General features: G+C 32.7%; 1 protein-coding gene across 11 annotated transcripts in view; it reads right to left on the bottom strand.

Annotated features, from left to right (window-relative positions):
• Positions 1-22,893, bottom strand: part of PDZ-GEF (PDZ domain-containing guanine nucleotide exchange factor) — a 726,227-nt gene that overhangs the window by 73,750 nt on the left and 629,584 nt on the right. For 2 of the 11 annotated variants that reach the window (XM_072545157.1, XM_072545156.1), the window contains exon 2: positions 11,217-11,428. The exons of 8 other annotated variants lie outside the window; for them this stretch is intronic. In XM_072545157.1, the coding sequence (XP_072401258.1) occupies positions 11,217-11,405 (189 nt within the window). In that variant the 5' untranslated portion in view covers positions 11,406-11,428. Of the gene's footprint in view, positions 1-39; positions 166-11,216; positions 11,429-22,893 lie in introns of those variants that run through there. One more of the 11 variants, XM_072545158.1, reaches the window with a different exon arrangement.

Raw genomic sequence — 22,893 nt, 5'->3', positions numbered from 1 at the left:
GTAAAAATGTACGAAGAAAAAAATGTAACTCTGATGTACCTCTTTTATACGACATTCTTTGTTGAAAAATGAGAATCTCCGTAGGATTCTCTTGTGCCTATGTCTGTTATTAATCATGTATACTTGGGGACTGAATAAAGAATAATCGTATACGTTATCGGAGTTCCCAGGTGATAAAACGGCTGATACGAATTATAAGCAGACTTATAATATATAAACGATGGTAAATTTTTAATAGATAACCGATAACGGTGTAGCTAAGCAAAGGGTGCAATTTTTATCGTGATTATTGAATTAATAGGAAGTATTGGTTGTTTATCGTTCAAAGAATCTCGCAGATAACACTTTAATAGGTTAAATAAACTTTCACCATAATAAAATTACAACAAAATCGGTTTATAATAATAATACTATACATTAATCAATACAATATGCTCAAGTGCAAAAAATTCAATCCACTCTGTAAATATGTACGTACAGCTGGTTCCTAAAAAAACTGATACGACTCTTAATAAGACCTGATCATTTTGAGCAATGTATTTGATTGGTCTGACATTCTATTATATTTATTATGACAGACAAATAATAAAATAAACAAACAATTGATGAAATATGTTAATTCATAAATTGTAATAATTATTAATGTATAAATTTTGATATTATTTTGAATACCTGCATTTTATAAAGAGTATACAATTATAAATGATAGTTTTTACATAAAATAGGGCTGTTTAGATGTAGACTGTAAGAATTGTAACCAAATTAAAAGATAACTGGGCACTATCAGAGGCAGCAAAACATGTTAACATAAGCAGAACCACAGTTTTTCTGTTAATAAAAAATGGAGAGAGTAAGAAACTCTTGAAAGAAAGCGAAGGTCTGGAAGACCAAAACTATACTAAATTTAGGTATGTAAAAATAAAATTAATATTTTGTAATATCTCCATCAGTATTGATAACAGCTTGTAGTCTTTCGTCCATCTGCGTGAAAGGAACTATGAAAATGTCTTCTTCATAGAGCTTGTAACGAAATATTTTGCCTACCACATAGGGTATTACTATGGGGGGTTGAAAATTGGGGACAGAAACTATTGGGGCAGAGATAGGGCAAGCAAAATAAACGAAACATGCGAACGGCACTCAGGATTTATTTGGAGTAGCTGGGTCGTGGATAAGTTAATGGCAAGGGGATTGAATTGGGGCAACTACAAAAATGAAACAAAGGGGTACTTACATGAATCTCTTGGAACAAATGGGCAAAAAAAACAACAGGAAGGACCTCTAACAATTTAAAATGGACGCCGCTTCGAGGTGCCAAATTAACTATTGAAATAATTATTAGACATACAAAAATGGTTAAGAGACTTTTCTAAAATAAAAAGACAAAATGGTTCAGAGAAATAAATTAAACATTTATTACTGTCTCAACACAAACAGTTAGAAAACACAGATGGCACAAAACAATACTATATCAATAGTTACAGAGATTTATACCAAAATAATAAAGAAGAAAAAGCTTACATATGTCCTATTCATTTACAAACTCTGTTGCTGCAAAATCTACAGATATTACTGGGCTATAAACTGTGGCAAATAAAAATTATTGCAAATAAAAAATCTTTTTAAATAATGAAAGCAATTATTATTATTAAAAAAATGTCTGTCTTTACTTTAAAATTAAACACAAAAAATTATCTGGATTTTCACTAAACTACTTTAAATTTTCTGTAATCTGGACTTCACTGGAATTTCTGGGGGTAGAAACTGGACTTAAACCCTCTGCGTAACGAACACGCCAACAAATTCATCTCCAAACTGCCAAAAAGCCTGGGGTGACAACCAGGGAGAAACAAAACAAGGGTGGAAACAACGATTCTTTGAAACCTCACTTAAATTGCAACTACACATTGAACACATGAAACTGCTACTATTAACTTTACACATTTTCCATGAAAAAGGACTAAGGATGAAGATATTACAAATTTTACGAAAAATTTGGACTAAACGCTGGAAGCAGTTGTCCCTGACAACGCCTCAGCGAGAGTAATCTAATTATCTTTCCGACAAAACCTTCTCAGTCTCTAAATGGATGTTTATTTCAAACGCAGTATCGAGCGGCTTTCGATCAAAGAAAAATATCAAAGAATTACGCGTCCGTGTTATAACAAACCCTAAAAATGTATTTACATTACCTCGCGAAGCAAAAAGGATTGAAAATACATTTTGGGTATTTTAACTTGTACGAAAGTAAAGAGAAATACACTGAAATTATTCTTCGATACTTTAGCAAATACGAGGGGATTTCAATATATTTCAAGATATATTTCAAAGAATTTGCAAATGCTACAAGTTCTTCCCAAACCTGCTGTATACCGTGCCACAGCTCTTCAGCATTTTGAGGTATAAAATTACGCCGATACAACCGTTTTATAATAACCTCCCACATTCTCGGTTGAGTTTAAATCTGTAGCTGGACCATGGTAAGGTTTCGATGTTGTTATTCTGGAGCCACTTACTTACTTACTTACTTACTCCGTGGCGTTACAACCCTTCGTGGGTTTCAGCCTACTCGACAACATGCGTCCACTGTCTCCTGCTATATTATCTCGCCACCGGAGACGAGGGCGTCCGCGTGGTCTCCTTCCAGTTGGGACTTCCTACCACACCAGTCTTACTGTTCGTTCGTCAGAATGTCTTCTGAGGTGTCCTGCCCATTGGAGTCTTCTGGACTTTATTTCTTTTACGATGTTGGCGTCTGGGTAAAGTTCTTCGAGCTCTTTGTTAGTTCTTATCGACAAACAAGCATCAATGTAGGTTATAAATCCATAATTAATCAGGGTTTTCGACTTCTGGATTGTAGAAACATACATATCTCTTGAAAATCAATGTTTCAAAAACAACTTCCCTGTATTATAGTGATGTATCTATCTCTTGAAGCGTTGAAATGTTTTACTAACATTATCTCTCTAATATACAATTTCTTCTTATTATTTATATTTTAGTTTGACACAGCATTTTATCACATTGTCGATTCGAAAAAGAACGACTCTATTATATAAATAGAAAATATAAAAAATCAAATTATTAACCCTTAACTGGTATGGTGATTTAAAATTACACTTAAAGTATGGCGGGGTCAGATTTGACCCTGTGCCTTTTTTTGCATGCAGCAAATAGAAAACAGAAAAATTTTCATTCAGATCGAATATAAATCCTTTTTATTATAAATAATAATGTTTACATATACTTTTTAATAATATCTGGCCTACTTCTGGCTAAACTTATAAAAATTAACATGGCTTTTCTTATCTGTAAAAAAAAATAGAGAAAAAATTAAAAATAATTTTAAACGGAATTGTTTTAATCAAAACAAACCTAAACCTAGGGAAAAATACTTAAAAACATGAAAAAACATAATAAACAAAAATTCTGACAACTACATTTTGCGCAGTATTTTATTGTTCGGAGCAATTTGTACACATGTTGGACGTTTTGCAATGGTCTTTGCAAATATGCCTGCTACACTCGTCACATACAATTGGATGTTTGTTGTCACTGTAAGGGCATAAGAAGCATCTGGCACGCTTAGGTTGTCGACGTTGAGGGTTATCTATGCTTCGTGGGGCCTCATCTGGGATATTGCTGATTCGCCTTATGGTTACCTTCAATTCCCGAGGAATGTTTTTCATTTGACTTCTTCGAACTAAGTGTTCGTTGATCATTTCTCTCCCTAAATCAATAAGGAAACGGTTACGAACCATCTCATTATTTGGATTAGCAGCATTATAAATTATGCCTGCATTTGCGGCGGAGATGTCCATCATTCGGTACCACAAAGTTAGAGGCCAACGCCGAGTACGTCTTCCTACTTTGTAATTGGCACAAATTTGGTCCAGTACATCAACGCCAACTTTCGTTAGGTTATAAAAGGAGATGATGTCTGGTAATTTCTTTGCTCCTTCTTCGACCATGTTATTATGGTGCATTGTAGACATCATGCAAACTGAGCGATTTCTTTTTGGAACGTATGACGCAATTGTTATATCCTTAGTAAATCCAAAAAGCGAGGAAAGTGGTTCACGTTGCTTACTAGCTAGGAACTCTTTAGGTAACTCCCTTTTATTCCGTCTAATAGTACCTACGTATGTCAAGTTTTGGCGTTGCAATTCTTCAACCAGCTCTAGTGACGTGAACCAATTGTCCCCTGTAATATTACGGTTCGAATTTGCTATTGGTTCAATCAAAGTTAGCACAGTTTGGGTTGGAATAGATAGCTTCTTTGGATTTGCCCTATTTTCATCTTTGCCCGTATATACAAAAGCATTGATCAAATAATGTGTACGAGCGTCACACAAACACAATATTTTTAGTCCGTATTTCACAGGCTTGCTTTTTATAAACATACGGAACCTACACTTTCCCCGAAATCCAACCAACATTTCGTCCACGGTTACGTATTCCCCACAAGAATAGTTTATCTTACAGTTTCCAATAAATCTGTAAAACAAATTTGAAATTGCAGCAAGTTTATCTCCGTCTTCAATACGTTGTCGTCTAGTGGCTGGATTGTCAAATCTTAAGGCTGTTAGCAGGAAACTGAATCTCTTTAGAGTCATTGTTGCACGAAAAATGTCACGACCTGTTCCATCTGTTGCAAAAAGCGAATTTATGTCCTCGTGACTCGACTTGAACACTCCAGCTAGATAGAGAAGACCGAGAAATGCTCGCATTTCTACTTCATCGACATGATTAATAAACTGACATGACAAGGCCTGATCGCCATAGGTTGCCTGCAGTTCAGTTATTTTCTCATTCGTTCTTGCGATAACTTCATTTATAATGTATCCATCGAGAAAAAAACTGAGCGCCTGCAAGGGTGTAGTTGGCTTATTGGTCCGACATGGTCCCGAAAGGCCAGGAATATGCGACACTATGTTGGTGACGCGAGTACGGCTAGACGCAGGTGGCGTTTTCGCCCACTTTTTTCTATTTTTTCCGTAGAAATAGCCACTTTCATCCCCAACAATTTCACTTTCAACAGATAAGCTAACTTCTTCGACAGAGTGCCTATCACTGCCATCAACAGCTTCATCTTCACTCTCACTATCAGCATTGTAGTCACTATCCGTATCGTGATCACTAACAATCGTCTCTGCATCGGAAAGGTCGTTGTCGGTATCCCATAAAGTTTCAGCAATATGTTCAATTTCCTTTTGTGTCAAAGGCGCCCTTTTGTCACGCACGTTCGACATATTATACTTCGATCACAACTCTAAATTGAAAGAACAAACAAAATTGTATTTTTTTCTGGAAAAATAACAGTATTGTGCTTCTTACCCGAAAACGAGAAATTATCCTTTAACGGTATGGCAGGGTCAAATCTGACCCAATTCACAATATTCACGTGGAGCCACTAATTGCTTGCGGGCGACTGATAGCGGAACTGAAGCAGTTGCACGCCTTGAAAGAATACCTCAAATGGTATGTTGCCATATCGCCTAGTTTTTCCGAAAATTACAAAAGAATTTCCAATAGGGTCAAATTTGACCCTGCCATACCAGTTAAGGGTTAACAATAAATGTTCGATTTTTGATTTGGTGTGTCGCTTGTCAATAATAATCGATTCGAATCGATGAGGGTTTCGATAATTATTTTTAATTTTGATCATTTCAGATATTGTACAGTTCAAGTGGGCAATCATTTCCGTACATAGCTAGGATTGTCCAATTTCGAGCTTTGCTCTTAATATGGATATTGTAGCTTAAGAGAAATATTATCTGGTCTATGCAAAGAATGTAGTAAAAAGCTTTCCAAGCTAAAAGCTAGGGTCAAATAATATATTAGTTTTTACAAACTATATCAGCACTCCTTCGGCTGGGATAAGATTTGCATTGAAGGATAATGGGAACAATTTAGCAAATAAGAAGAACATTCTTCAAGAAAATATAATTAGTAATACAATACGATGCTAGGATAGGTTCAGTCATCATTATTTTTGGGAATCAGTTGAAGTCATAAAGTGTCTCTTGGCATAAAACTTCAGCAATAAACTAGCAAATAATTTATAGGGGTTCACTTTTCTGGTTTCAATGTTTTTGGCCGATATCTCGATTTTTCCCGGAATCAGTTTAGCGCTAGGGTGATGAAGGGGTGGTTTTTGGAGATCGGTCAATGTACCAATCAACAGCAATTAATTAGCAACAAAATATTCCGCCAAGAAGGGCCCTGTAACTCTTTTGATTGTCGAGATATAGCTTTGCTAGCTTTACCGTAAAGTTAGCATATTTATTTATTTATTTATTTATCGTATGGCAATTACAACACATTTAGAACAAATACACAAACACTAGTAATATAGGTATTTGACAAACTTTAAATAGTTACAAACAAACATCAAGTGTATTTATATAATCAATTGAGTCTGAAGTTGCAAACAGGAAGTCTTCAGGGCTACCATTGTAGGATCTTGAGGGACACTCTTGAATAATGTGGTCGATGGTTTGGTTCTCCCCACAGTCACATTGAGGAGACGGGTTCTTTCCCCATTTATGTAGCATGTATGCACATCTGCCATGTCTGGTTCGGATCCTATTTAGAGTGGACCATGTTTTGCGTGGAAGATCAAAACCTGGTGGCTTGTGGGTAATGCAGGGCATGTTATTTTGCCATTCGTTAAATTCTTGGGACCATGCATTCGTGATGTTGCACTTGCAAAGTTAGCATAGCCATTGTTTCTCGGAAACGGTTGCAACAATATATTCTTTCTTGGCGTGAAACTTCGGCAATAAATTAGCCATAAATTCCTTGCTGTTCGCTTTTTGGTCGAGATCTCGGTTTTATGGTGGTGTGTTTTGAGCTAGGGGATGATGGGGTAGCTTTTGGAGATTGGTTAATTTACCAATTAACAGCAATTAATAAGCACTAAAATATGCCACCAAGATAGGCCTTGTGCCCCTTTTCCTTGCCGAGATATAGCTATGGCTATGCTAGGTTTACCATAAAGTTAGCATACCCATTGTTTCTCGGAAACGGCTACAGCAAGAATTTTTTTTCCGTAATAAATTATAGTGTTCTGACTTCTTCTAGTAGATCTGAATTCAGCCTTATAAAATGGATGTGCTAACTTAACAAACATACAAGTATCTCTGAAAGTTATATTAGGACTACCTCTAACAATCCAGCTAATTTTTCATGTTGTTTTTGCCGTGAATACAACTTTTTCTAACATTGTAACATCCACATTTTGATATATTATAGCCCTTTTCTATATTATTATTTATTCGGTTTCTATATTTGTAGTTATTTTGTTGGTTAACAACTACAACAATCTTGATGGAAGTGCCGTATTTCTATGAATGAATTTATTCAGTATTTTTGTCCTCTGTAATTAAAATCGCATCGTCATAATATGTGTATTTATAAAATGAAGTCTTTGATCGTATTTTTCCTGCGAATTACATCTCAATGTTTTTATTATGATAACTTTTATAAAACAATCTCATAACTACGGTTTATAGTCATGTTTTACATTATAATTGCTTGTGATTATTATGAACCGATAACGGTTCTTGATGAATATTGTATTCCTCGGTTTATGGTCGTTATTGTGATGCGATCGAAACTGCGCGATAACGCCGGACAAAATATTGATATCATCAATCAAATAATAATTAACTTATACGTTCCAGTATGATGTTTTTACACAACCTCACGTTTCTGCTCGAAATGGGGTCATACGTATATTTTTTTTAAATTTTATACAATATATATTATATATATGTATATATATATATATATATATATATATATATATATATATATATATATATATATATATATATTGTTGTGGTATTCAAAATTGAAGGTTAAAAATATTAAATGTACGATGAAATCAATATTTCAGAGATTATAGAAAATAAAAAAATACTCCGAGCTGCCTGGAATTAACCAAAGGTAATCTTAGTCATAAATAATCTTTTGTGTAAATATAACAAGTGAATAGTGCGGGTACAATGAATAGAAGTTAACGATGGTTTTTCCCCATAAGCCATAAAGTGTTCCGTAAGCGGGATTTGCGCCATGAAAAGGACAATAAAAATAGTTAATAAATAAATGATTGTTCGGAATATGTAAATACCCAGTAGAAATTAAGTGTCCTTGTAGAAATAATATGAATTAGGAAAGTTTGTAGGTATTTCTGATTTTATGTGAGAGTGGTATGCAAATTTCTGATTGGCCGAGAATTTGGAAAGTGGTGATGGGTGTGTATAATGAGAGGTTGGATGAATGGATAGAGGAGATGAGAGAGTCAGTTAGTTCCAGTTTCTTAAAGTGAATGGTTGGTTTTCGAGGTGGTATCCAAGGGTAGTAAGTAATAAAGAATAAGTTGTGAGTTGGTGAAGTAATTGTGTCCGACGGTAGCTGATCTGGTACAAATTTGTAAGTAAACTTTTCCTACTTGTATTCTACGTATCGCTGTTTATTTCGGAACGAGAGATTAAGTTTGGCGAGAGGAAAAGAGGCTGGCATCATTGGAAAGGTACGTGCATTCGAAGGAGAGCATTGAAGACACTAAATTGCAATATCTTGTTTAATATTGCCAATTACATAGGAGGCTGCTGAGAACTGATAGTTCATTTTGCATAGAACAAGGAATTGGACAACTCAAGGCAGAGGAAGCGTTTCAACGGGAGAAACATTCATAATATATTAAATTTGAGAATTTTTGGTTAAAAAATATTATATCATATTAGTAACGTGTGAATAAGTTGTCGATAGTAGAAGGAGATCAAATTTGTTCTGAGAGGGGACACGGAGCTGTGGAGAGAATTGGATAATTCATACAAATTTTTCTTGGTACAATCGTTATATCAAAATTGCATTAGGAAGGACACTGAATATTATTTGATTTGTTTATGTAGAATAATAAGCTGTATTTTAGATTGTAGTTGTATTATATTATCCATGCATTATTGAAGGTTCACGTACGTAGAAAGAATTTTGTTTGATAAACATTGTATGCTAATAATTTTTTGAGGTATTTTAATCAGTTTATTTTATTACATTATTTTCATATCATATTATGTTGTTTTATTCCGTTATTCTTTGGACCTAAGCCATCAGCTGTAAAGTATAGATATTGAAGCACGAGTAAAACCTGAGATAACAAAATTGAAAGGTGTGATATAAATCATAAATCAAAAATTTTAATAATGTTTTATATATATTTTTTGTAAAGTTTTAAAATTAAAATTCTAGATATCACATTAATATGTATATATATATATATATATATATATATATATATATATATATATATATATATATATATATATATATAAATATATATATATATAAGAGAAAGAAAAAAGACCTCAAAATATATAATTCTATTGCTCCACGATTTTATGCTCTTAACATCTTAACATCTTAACTAATGCCTATAATTTAAACAACAATATTTATATTAAAGATTGTTTGATTTTAGTTCTTTTATTAATAATTTCCAATTACCACTAAATTATGTTTTAGTTGTTAGTTTTGATGTAACATCTATTTTTACCAATTTACCTTTAGATTTAATCATAAGTAGTGTTGAAAAACATTGGAATGAGATATGAGGCATCATACTAATATTGACTTATCACATTTCAAAACACTTATCAACTTTGTTTTTGATTCTAATATTTTTATATTTAATGGTGTCTTTTATAAACAAATTTTTGGTAGTCCTATGGGATCTAGTCTTTCACCCATTCTAAGTAGCTATGTCATGGATGATGTTATTAGTGATTGTATCAACAATTGCACTTTTTTCATTCCTTTTATTAAAAGATATGTAGATGATTTAGTTTTGGCACTTCCTAAACACAAAATTCATCAAACAGTTAACATTTTCAACAACCATAATCAACATATACAGTTTACAGTTAAGGAAGAGGTAGATAATTCTCTACCATTCCTTGACATGAGAATTGTAAGAACTACAGACAATGTGTTGAAAACTAGATGGTTCAGAAAACCCATATGTAGTAATAGATTTATAAGCTATTACTCACATCATCCAAATAAGATGAAAATGAACCTTATAACAGGATTAAAAGAACGTGTTTTAAGGCTTTCCCATCCAGATTATCTACAAGAAGATCATCAGTTGTTAAAAAATATTTTCATTGAGAACTCTTATCCTCCAGATATGCTACATAGGATACTTTTTTCTAATATTTTTAATATAAATAACTTAACATCATTTTTTGCTGTCTCAGAATATTGTATCCAATAATCAGAACACCTATTATCATTCACTACCTTTTATACCATCATTAACACCTAAATTAATACAAACACTAAAGGTTATTGACAATATAAAAATAGCAACAAAGAACATCAAAACTATTTCATCTTTATATTCCAAAACTAAGTATCCTATAGATAAAACAAATATAGTATACAGCATTAGTTGTACTCAGTGTGAAGCTGTGTATGTTGGTGAGACCGGAAGGAATCTGTCAAACCGTATTATTTCTCACAAAAGTGACTGTAGAATTAAAAAACCATCTTGTGATTTAGCAGAGCATGTAATCGACAAAGACCATATTATGGATTTTGATAACATTAAAATTTTATGTAATGAAAGTAATAAATTCAAAAGGACTTTTTTAGAAAAGGTTTGTATTAGCAGAAGTGATAATAATTTAAACAAAAGATCAGAAATTCAAAATCTAAGCAAAATTTATAATTATATTATTTCTCTATAGTTTATTCATTAAAATATTACATTTTAATTTAATATTCCATATACTTGTTACATTGTTTAGACATCTATCAATGATGAATAAATCTTCTTTTTATTACTAAATAAAAAATAATTTTTTAAACAAAATTTTATTTTTTGGCAATATAATCGACAGTATAAAAATTTCAACACTTTGAAACCCTTTAAAATTTTATACTTAATTATGGATTTTCAAGCCAAGCGAGCAACTTATTAAAGAATATTTTTTATTTGATACGTGAGATGTTTATTCTTCTTTAAGATGAAATGTCTTGGGATAAACTGTATATATAATAGTATCCATAGAGAATGACATATAGGAAGCTAAAAATCTATAAATATACAAATATTTAATAAAATATACAATCGATAAACTGATGTATCCTAGCAATTAAATAAATCAATTAAACTGATATTCTTGTAATTAGTAATATAACTATACCTGGCAATCATCCTGCGAGCTGGTTGAATTTGGCCACGATAAAGAATTACTTCGTCTCAATTCAATCTTAAACTTTTCATACGGTGTTAAAGTGCTGCTTCTTCGTAAAGTCGTATTCGCGATGGAAACTCTCTTTTCGGGAGGCAACCTTTCCAGTTCCACGGCAGTTCGCGCAGCGTGTTTTAACATTTCGTAGCGGTGTTTATATTTACCTAATAGTGTTTGTTAGTTTTTTTCTTGATTTGTAAAGACATAGGCAGATTGTTCTGTGTAGTTTTACGAATAATTCAAATAAATATACAGTGTGTTCATAAAGTGTGAAAACGGTCTATTATTTCGTGACTTAATTATTTTCAGAGTTAAAGTTCTGACTGCTCGATTTTTATTTTTTTTAACCTTTTTGGAAAAAAATATCTTTTTCCCCCACTATTTTAGCAGATGTAAGGTCTACAATATTTTTTTTAAATAGAAAGGGTATTTTTATCTTAAAAAAATAAAAGCTCATATTTTTCTGAGTACAACCGTACCGAACTCATCACATTCAAACTTCAGTACACAGAGTGTAAAGAAAACCAGTGCTCGTATTTCTTAAAATTTAATTCAAAATTTATTATACAAAGAAAATTATTAAAACGTGCTTAAAATATAAACAAGGAAAATGCCACAAAGAACTAGGATTTGCTTTAAGATATTTTAGTAAAAAATAACTTGCTTAATAAACCTGGTCATTTTTATAATATTTACGAGACTGGACTTCAGTTAAATAATAAACCCGGCTATGTTGTGGCCGCAAAAGGTTCTAAAAGTGTTTCAAATGTTACATCAGGAGAAAAAGGAGAGACAATATCCGTTATTGCTTGTTGCAATGGAGAAGGTATATTTCTTCCACCTATATGTATTTTCAAAGGTAAGAATGAAAAACCTGAGTACAAAGACAAGTATGCCCCCTGGGCCTGTAATCCATATGTCGCAGAAGTCAGCTTATGTGACGGGTGAAATCTTCTTTTTTTTTTTGGCTAAGAAATAATTTTCTTCCCAGAAAACCACCAGGTACAGTATTACTCATATTAAATGGTCACAGTTCATTATGTACAAAGACTTAATGAAAAGTAAGTTACTGAAACGTGAGCCTAAGCTGAGAATCTACAAAACAGTAATTAGACCAGTGGTCACATATGGATGTGAAACGTGGACCCTCTCAATCACTGATGAAAATCAACTGAGAATATTTGAGCGCAATATACTAAGGAAGATATTTGGACCAACCCAATGCAGCGATGGTTCGTGGAGAATTAAAATGAACCACGAGCTGGATGAACTAATGCAAAGCGCAGATATTGTCAGATTTCACACAGACTAAACTGGCTTGGTCACCTAGAAAGAATGTCAGATAATCGAGCTGTAAAAGTAGTCCAGAGATGGAAACCCCAAGGAACAGAACAAGAGGAAGGCCCCGTAAAAGATGGATAGACGACGTAGAGAGGGATCTTAAAACCATGAACATCAGGCAGTGGCGAAGGAAAGTATCCGACAGGGCAGAATGGAAGAACATGTTTAAGCAGGCCAAGACTCACAAAGAGTTGTAGCGCCATTAGAAGAAGAAGAAGAGTTCCCATTCTAATTCAGTTGAGATGTTAGAAGTTGCAGAAGAACACATTATTTTACTACGCCTACCTAGACACACAGCACAATGTTTGCAACCGTTAGACAGAGCTTTTTTAAGTCATTTAAAGCATTTTATTGCACTTCATGTAACGTATTTATGACAGCTAATCCTACAAGGAAAATAAACAGGCCGACTATTAAATGAAGCTTGGTCAATAGCAGCAACTGTAAGCACTGGAATGATTTAGCGCCACCGGTATTGTACCATTTAAGCCTCAAATCATTTCAGATTATGCGTTTTTAATAGATCTTCAGTCGCAGGCGGAAAATCCTAAACTAGGCCCGTTTCATCAGGTACTTATCAGAAGGTTGCAAATATTTCCCAACCATGCCCTTATCATCAAGCACCTACCAGAAAGGTTGCAAATCATTCACAACAAGCCTCTTCTCTTTAGGCACCTACTAAGAATGTTTCTGCGGAATCTGGACCATCAAATATCGATAGACTCGAAACTGGCAGTGATCTGTTAGTTTCAACTAACTCAAATGATTACAGTACACAAATATTGGACAGTACTCAACCTTCCTCGCGTTGAAGCGGTTCGCAAAAGATCAAACAATTTAGCTTCGGGTCTGAATAGTAAGAGCAATATAAAAAATCTAAAGAAAAAAGTTCAACAGGAAAGCAAGAAGATAAAAAAAGCAACCAAAAAAAGTCAAAAACTGAAACCAAAACACCAAAACTAGATATGTCTGTCACATCAGACCAAAACTGGATGATGACGATGTTGATGAAGTTGAATAAGACGATAATGACTACTGTATTAGATGTGGTGAAGAATATAAATATACTAAAAAGTTGTTGACTGGAAAAGTGTGCTCGATGTCAACGTTGGTTACACCAAGACTGTACGAGATAGGAAAAGAATTATGATATGTGTACAAAAAAAATATAATGTCCATATTTTTGAGTTCACTATCTCATAAGAGATGGTGAATCATAAAATATTTTTGTTGTGTAATATAATTTTTTAGGAATCAAATATTGTTTCATTTGTAAGATTCCGTTACACTATATTAATAGACGGTGTCGTTGCATATTCAATTTTCTTAATAAATGTGATTACAAAAAAATTGTGTTATTTATAATTTTGTTCCCATCTCTCCCCAAGTTGCCCTAGTCATACAAAACAATCCAAAAAAAGTTTACATTCCAAAGTTGTAAATAAATCTAAACCGGATATAATGGACATGCATACCTAAAATAGTTTGGGGATTACTTAATACAAAATATCCTTATCAGTTTTTTAACACCAAATAGAGATATTGGCGGAAATTCCTTAACTTTCTTATCAATTACGAAAAAATAAAAAATAAATGCTTATGAAGATACAGACAGTTTGAAGTTGTTGACAGCTACAGCATAAATATTTAAGTTAGATATCATTTCATAACCTTTTCTACTAATATTAATAAAAGAAAAGTAAAATTTTGCAAAATAAATATTTCTTTTAAATTGATTAAACAGATTATTCGGTTAAATAAAAAATTCACAGATTAACTAATTGCATTATTATAATTTATGCAACGAGATACTCCAAATTAAAAAAAAATCAATTTTCGTTGATTAGAATCGGAGATATTGCGACTTTTGTAAATTAAAATCGAGAAATAGAAAGGGCTAAAAAAATGTACGTTTGTTGGTATCTTTGAAAATACTAGAATTTAAGTTTTGGAAACATTTAGATGTAAACCGAACATTTCGCTATGACGAACTATCGCATTTATTATATTTACAGTTTTTGTGCGTTGCCTGCTATTAGGACGGTATCATCAGCATACCTGATGTTGTCTATGCTGGTTTCGTTAATCTTGATTCCACCTTAAACCTCGTCTAATGCTTTTCTGAATATAGATTCCGAATACAGATTAAATAATAGTGGTAATAAGATATAACCTTGTCGCACTCCCCGTTCGATTCGTATATCTTCGGATGTTGTGTGCTCTATTTCAATTGTTGCTGTTTGGTGCCCATATAGTACTGAGATAATTCGCATGTCTTGTTCGTCAAATTTCAGTTGTTCTCAGGACTTCGATCATCTTTGGATGGTTAACGCAGTCAAATGCTTTTCGATATTCAATAAAACATGCATATATATCTATATTCATGCCTCTGCATAGTTGTGTTAATACATTTAAAGCAAAAAGAGCTTCTCGTGTTCCCAATCCGTTTCGAAATTCGAATTGAGTGTCACTCATCTGAAACTCACACTCACAATTCGTGTATGAATGCTTCTAAGAAAGTTTTAAGGACATGGGACATGCTTATTATTCGATAGTCATTGCAGTGTGAAGCATTGGATTTTTTTGGTAATGCTACGAATGTTGATTTTAGCCAATCTGATGGTATTTTACCTGTATCATATATCTTATTGAATAGAGCTGTTATTAAGTCAAGGCTTTTACTTTCGTTGTCTGCAATTAATTTAATTATTTCGACATTGATATTGTCTTGACATTTACATTCGATCATCCGTGGATGGTGGAGAACAAGGTCTATCATCATCAAAAAGTGTCTGAATGAATTCTTTCCATCCCTCCAGTTTGTCTTCTGTACTGTTACGATACATAATGACGTGTCATATAACTCAAAACTGTAAACATATTTATTGCTAATATCTTTTCTGTTCTAGTCATTTCGGCGCTCAGTTGCAAGACTTGTTTTCCTGCCGGCAGAAACCTCTAGTCCCTTCGCCGAAAGACCAGTCCATGAGTCACATTGTCGTCTAATGGGTGAAAGGTCATCGACTCATCGCCAGATCCTTCTAGATAACGGCATTTTATATATAAATGAGACATTTTATTTAAGGAGAACAGTTAATTTTTGAAGATCGCGCCGCGTTTTTTTTTAAATGTAACGCCCGTATTATAATAAATTGTATAATTGTTCGTGTAAGATAAATTAGTAATAAAGACTTTAATACATTTGGAAGTGTTATAAATAGAACCTTTAATAAATAAATGAAAAACAATAAATTAGAAGAATAATAAAAACATAACAGTACCTATAATTATTTCGTTATTATTATTTCTTAATACTGTTTCTTGTCTCTTTCTGTGTCTACCTGTCATTTCTTTCATTTTTTTTATGGACATTAAAGGTGTCGTGTCTTTCCTGAAGTTGTTCAATTTCTAGGCATTTGGGTTAACATCAAGTTTTCTTAAGCTTCTCTGCACTTTTCTCTAATGATTTTATTGACTCGTTTGTATTCGATTGGGTTTGTTTTATGTTTTTGTCTTACGTCCATGAGGTCCATTTTATATTAAAAAAGCTCTTTATGCCAAGTGACCTACTTTTCCATAACAAATCTGTATAAAATTTAAGCCAGAAACTATAAGAAAATATCCTTATTTTTCAACTGCTTTTAATTAAATAGCTGTCTGATATCTTTTGATTTTAGCATAATTTTTGTTTATTATCTCAAGTTCGAAACATATACAAAATTTTCTAAAAGCAGTAAAGCAGGTTCGTCCTATTTTTACAGATTTAAACGTGATTCTTGGCTTCAGATCTTATAATAAGAGTTTATAGCATTACCTGTACTAAACATTCCGGTAATTCAAGCCATAAATCTTGTAGGAAGAGAGAGGTAAAGAGACAGTACCTGGCGCGTTTATGTTTATTTACACTGAAGTAGGAGATTAAAACTTGTCGAGAAGTTGTCGTGCATTGCAATCTCCTTCTCCGTACCGTGTTCCACCGGGGGCGGTGTTATTTCTCTTAGAAAATTATGTTTCGGCGACGGAAAATGGGACAACTGCAAGAAAGCGACGAGAAAATGGAAATGAACTGACATCAGGAGAAATATTAACGCCTTTGCCTTTGAATGGATTAGCTGTTGTGCCGTCACCAGGTAATTAGAGAAATGCAAGCGAAATTTCTTCTATTTGTAGGATTTCGTTTATGAGTTAACATTGTGCAAAACTAAACGTAGTCGAAAAGATAACAAAACTTTAGTTCAAGCTACTACTGGAATGTTTCCATTTAATATTCATGAACAGATTTAAAACTGTTTCCATACTTTAATCTATTCTGCTAAGTCCTGTATTAGAAGTTCAAAGTCCTGAAAGTCACCTTCACCGGAAGCTCTTGTGAAGGTAATTTGTATTCAGTTACGAAAAAAAAAATGTAAAAAAAATATTTTTACACACCTAGAATATTGTAACTATTATAGTAACTATAATAGTAGAATAGTCGACATTTTTTAAATTCTTACACTACGCTAACATACAATGTTACAGTATTAGTTCAATTACTATTTTTATTGGAAATAAGCCACAATTTAAATTTAAAATTAGTTTATTTTTGACGTTTCGATTTCCACTTCCGAAATCGTTCTCAAAATACTGTATTTTGGAAATCTTAATACCCAATGTATCTTCCACTATCCCCCATAAAATATTAGAGAAAAAACTTTGAACTTTAAGGCTAAAACTAACTTCATCAATGTCATTTTTGCGAATAGGAACAACCCATCCAGAATACAAACATGTACATATACCATTTTTCAAAGTAAAACACTTGCACGTCACGATTTATACAAAATGACGTCACTTGTATTTAAAATTTCCAGAAGGTCAACCTTAAAGGTCGTGGCATATTATCGTGCACGTTGCGTTTCCAGCACATAGCGTTTAGTTTCCGAAAAATATAATTTAAATGGTTTTAAATATGAACAACGCACACTGTCCGGAACATAGCGTTTCAGACACTTAACGTTTCCGTTCAGTATATTTGAAAACAATATTTTACTGATGCCGACGGCTACGTAACGAGTCGTAACCGGTTGGTAAGGATAATGTGAATTAGATGTCCGTCGTTTTCTCCCCGTTATTTATTTAGGTATTTGTTTGATTTTGATACAGAGTATTTAAAAAAATAATTTTCGAGGCTATTTTGTCATTTATGCATTGTGTTTTTATTGCTTTGTGACAATTAATCACGGAAGTGATAAACAATTAGGGCTTTTGTACGGAAGTGATACCTCTTCTTTTTAAAAATACTTTTGGGTTTGATATGGCTTCGTTAAATGTAGTATTTTGTTTTTTAACTGAAGGTGAAATTAAATTTAAAACATATTTAAACTGAATCCTATTTATTCTAAAATATCCATAATATTTTTCATCGTCATCAATTAATTCTCTGTATAAAGTCCAGTATTCACATTCCTTCTTCCTTTCTCTTAGCATTGGATGTACTTTAAACCTTATTTTTAACACAGTTTTTCATTCTTCATCGTTAAAAAGAAGAGCAATTGCACATAATTTTTGTCGAGAAAAGCGAGATCATATCTTCACCGAACCAAACTGAAACGTTCTATGTATGAAAATGTGAACGCGCCGGAAACTATACGAGCACGATAATATGCCGCGACCTTTAGAGTCCAAATGTTTCTAACACAGCTAATAACACGAAACCCATACGGAACTGCTCGATCTTTCATAGGCGTCAACATGGTGTAATAATCAGAAAAATATAATCATCATTATATTGAAAATTTTAGAATTATATTGATTAAATAACCAAAAATATTTGTTATTATTAATAATATAAATCTTATGAAATAACTCATCAAGTCTAATATTGCAAAAAATAATAATTTTAATTAAATAGATTAGATAATTGTACGCAACTAATACCGGAATACTTCAAATTTTATTGACAGTTCAGCGTGTGGCAAAAGTGTATAAAGTGTTGCTGTTTTTTTAGAGTAAGAATTTTTTTATGTTTTGATTTCTTACACAATTTGGTCATAATATAATATATATTAATAAATTATATTTATAAATACATATTAAATTTAGACTAATAGCTTTAAAAACGAATTATTGTTGTGTATTGTGATTGTGCTATGTCAAAACAAATAAATAGTCTGTAGAAAGCTGATAAGCTTTCATATAAGATAGATAATTTTGAACAAGAAATAATGGCGGGACGTCTTTACTATTACAGCCCTAAAAGAGGTAAGTTTAAAATTTAGAATATATAATTTTGTATTAAAATGTTTTCTTATGTATTTTAGTGTGTTGCAGTAGTCTTGAAACTAAAGTATTTACTGTTAATATAATAGTTTGACAAATAGTTGACATTTAAAAATTCCTTACTTACTAACTATTCTGATGTTTTGGCAACGCTGTGGGTTCTGACGTCGTAAATCTTGAATGACGTGCAAGCATTTTTATGTGAAAAATGCTATACTTAGTTTATTTCGACATATTTACATATCCCCATATACAATCCCAATTCCCGACTACATTGTAATAACTAAGGACGACACTACAATCGAATTTTTTTTAACACTAGACACGAACGAATGTTTCATTACAAAACAATTGCAAACAACATGGACATATTTCCAGAAGTTGTTCAGTAATTGTAAATAATCCAGATACATCTGTCCCAGATCTACAGATCCCAGAATCTACTACAGTATATTCAGCAGCAACGACTGCTACTACACCTTTAAAAACGTATACCTTTACAAATATATCAAATATTTTAACGTCATCCATCATTAAGAACATCATCTACAACCCACTTAACAACGCACGATATATCAACTACAATTAATACAATATCAATGATGTTCACTTCACCAACCCACATCCCACACAGTCATAACTAAACACCCTTCATCTTCCAGTCTACAAAATAAATCAAGCTCTCTTAACGAAAATAAAGATTATGAAATACCACAAGAATTTGGAACATCCCACGGGGAAAATACATCAAAATCGTCCTCCAAACGAATTATATCTGAAGCAATAACATTATCCATTGATACATCAGCTAGTGACAATGTGTTTTCAAAGCCTACCCAGAAACAAAAAAACTAAAAACAAACAAACAAAAATCGACGATGCTTTTAGAAGCAGTTGATTTATTTGAAAAAATTCAAGTAGCAAAAGATGTTATCAAATAAATATACCTCAGATACTCAAGACACTCATTTATAAAACTCGTATCCAAAATCCAATCATTTATATCCGATCGCCTATTAAAAATGGCATCTAGAAAGTTAAAAAAAAACTGACAAAACAGCTAAGAAAACTCAAATACGAAGAAGAAGAACCCGACACGGATACGTCGAGTGAGTTCTCCCAGGAGATTAACATTTGTTTGTTTTTTACTTCGTTTGTTACTTTTTTACTACGTTTGTCTGCTCTTGGCACCCAATTTGTAATTTTGCTCGTCCATCGTGAGTCGTGCATTCTCGCTATATGGCCTGCCCAGGTCCATTTCAGTTCTGCTATGCGTTCTACAACATCAGAAATACTCGTTCTTCTTCGCAGATCTTCTATAAAGCTTCTATAATTTTATACCTATAATAATATGCTAAAAATTTTAGTCAATGATCTTTCATACTATCATTTGTCTTCAAGAAACAAATTTCAAAGATCAACATTATCAACAATATAAACCAGGAAAAGCAAGTGGTGGAGTGGTCATTTATCTCAACAACACCCTTAAAGCACAAACAATTCCTCTTAGAACGGACATCGAAGCTATAACTGTCTCAGTTAAGCTGCCCAATGCATTACTGTACGCTGTATTTATGATCACCGAAAGCAACTCTTCCTACAATCGACGTAAAAGCACTCATATCACAAATACCTATATCCACGCTAATAATAGGAAATTTTAATAGTTCCAATGTGGGGCTCAACAAATTTTAATAAAAAAGGCAGACTAATCGAAGACATGTTAACAACAGAAAATTTAAACATTTTTGATGATGGACAATTGATCTATCGATTCATGATCCAACCCTTTCAATCGTGCTTAACTGGGTCCTCTACCCTTTTTATATGGAAGCGACCATTTGCCAATAAAAATTTCTGTATTTTATAACATTACCTCTGAATACCAACCAATCTCAAAAGGGAACCTGAACAACGCTAATAATAATTTTACTAATATTATTATATACGCGGCAGAAAAACATATAGGAAAAACTAAAATATTAAGGCACCACAGACCTCTATGATGGTGGAACATAGAATGGCAATAAACAATCAATCAATATAAAGCATCTTTCAACAAAATGAAAAAACATACTAATATAACTCATTGAATATCATTGAATACAAAGAACAAAGAATGCTAGATAAAATCCTTTTCAAAATTTGCTCATTAAGGCAAGTTAATGAGCTATCCCCTTCATGGCAGAGCAGAAAACTTCTACTTATTCGCACATGTTAAAGTAAATAGTGGCAAATTTTAAAAATAATTATCTTACAACTATCAGTTTGTAATCAAAGGAAGAGGTGAAAACCGGATAACATTATATATCTAATGTTGTAGATAATGAAACCACGTGGTATTTTTTTGGAAATACCTGGTTAAGATAAAAGTAAAATAACTATTTTTTACATGTGTTCAGATATAAGGTGTTGTCACAATCAAATATTTCGAATTTATATATACAGGTTGTTCAAAAACTGGCTAAAAAAGTAGTTAACATTTTTTTGCGGAGCATACAATCAGCACCCAGATCAGCAAGTCTTAAGAAGATTCTAATTAGTAAAGAAATGATATTAGCAGAATATGAATTAAAAGTGAAAGAATTAGCAGTTAAGTCAAATATTTCTGTAACAAACACTCGCCAAGTTTTTCATTAGTTTTACTTCTACTCTAACGTAACTATGAAGTCGAAAAGAGATAATTTTTCCTAATGATAAAGCTTATGTTAAGCCATACTCCATTCTGCAACTACAGTCAGATCATGTTGCATTATGTCGCAGACTATATCGGAAATAACTACATGAATAAACAAAATAAAAGTAAAAAACTGGCTAAATGGTTTTTTTTGCAGTTTCTAGTAATGAACAAAAATAGAGAACAGAATAAAACTCTTCTGACACATAACACTTCATAAAGATAGTTGTAGCAAATGCTACGAAAAAGATTTTTCGTCTACTCTGTAGTAGAGAAAGCTGAGGTGATGAGAACTCTTGAGAGAGTGTGTGTACACTGAATTATCACCAAGTCGAAGACAGAGACTTTATCGAAGAAGTCGAAGATATATATATATATATATATATATATATATATATATATATATATATATATATATATATATATATATATATATATATATATATATATATATATATATATAAGCGGGGATCCTACAGCTTCTGCCGCTTCCCGCATTTCGATCGCCATCTTTTTCTATCTCTCCAGGTGTCTTCATCAATAGCTCTGTCTTTCATGGTTTCCATAACACCTAGTATCCAAGACTTGGCTGGTCTTCCTCGTTTCCTTCTATTACTTGGATTGTATTCCATAGCTCTTTTTGGCCATCTGTTGTCGTCCATCCTCTGTACGTGTCCATACCATATTAACTGTCTAGTTTCTATTCTTTCAGAAGTTGTATGTACTCTATCTGTTTTTCTTCTAATTTCAGAATTACGTATACGTTCTACTCTTGATATACGGCAAGCTCTTCTTAGGTAGTCCATTTCAACCGTGTCAACTTTTTTCTTTCCTTTTACTGTCATTTGCCAACATTCTGCTCCATATGTAAGAATGGGCTCTACAATTACTTTGTAGATAGTCATTTTAGTTCTCATAGTAGCTTTGTTGGACCAAAGTATCGAGTTCAGAATTTGAACACTCTTCCTGCCTTGTTGCACTCTATAGTCTATATCTCGTTCAGTTGTTCCTTTACTGCAGATAATACTTCCCAAATATTTGTATTCGTAGCACCTTTTCATTTGTCTAATTTCCAAATCCGGGTCTTCGTCTTCACTGCCTATTCGCATATATTCTGTTTTAGACATATTCATACTCATCCCCCATTTCGTCGAAGAAACAGAACTAAAAACGCCCGAAGAACAAGAAGAAATAATAAATCTAACATCACCAACAGAAATAAGTGAACTGGTCAAAAAAAGTTCACCAAAGAAAGCACCTGATCCAGATGAAATCACTAACAGAAATTTCGAAGAAAGTATCTTCCTTCGAAAGCAATAGTATATCTGACAAACATAACAAACGAAATCGTAA

The sequence above is a fragment of the Diabrotica undecimpunctata genome, chromosome 9 (assembly GCF_040954645.1).
Source record: "Diabrotica undecimpunctata isolate CICGRU chromosome 9, icDiaUnde3, whole genome shotgun sequence".
Taxonomy (NCBI): Eukaryota; Metazoa; Arthropoda; class Insecta; order Coleoptera; family Chrysomelidae; genus Diabrotica; species Diabrotica undecimpunctata.
This window is presented reverse-complemented; position numbering and strand designations above follow the sequence as displayed.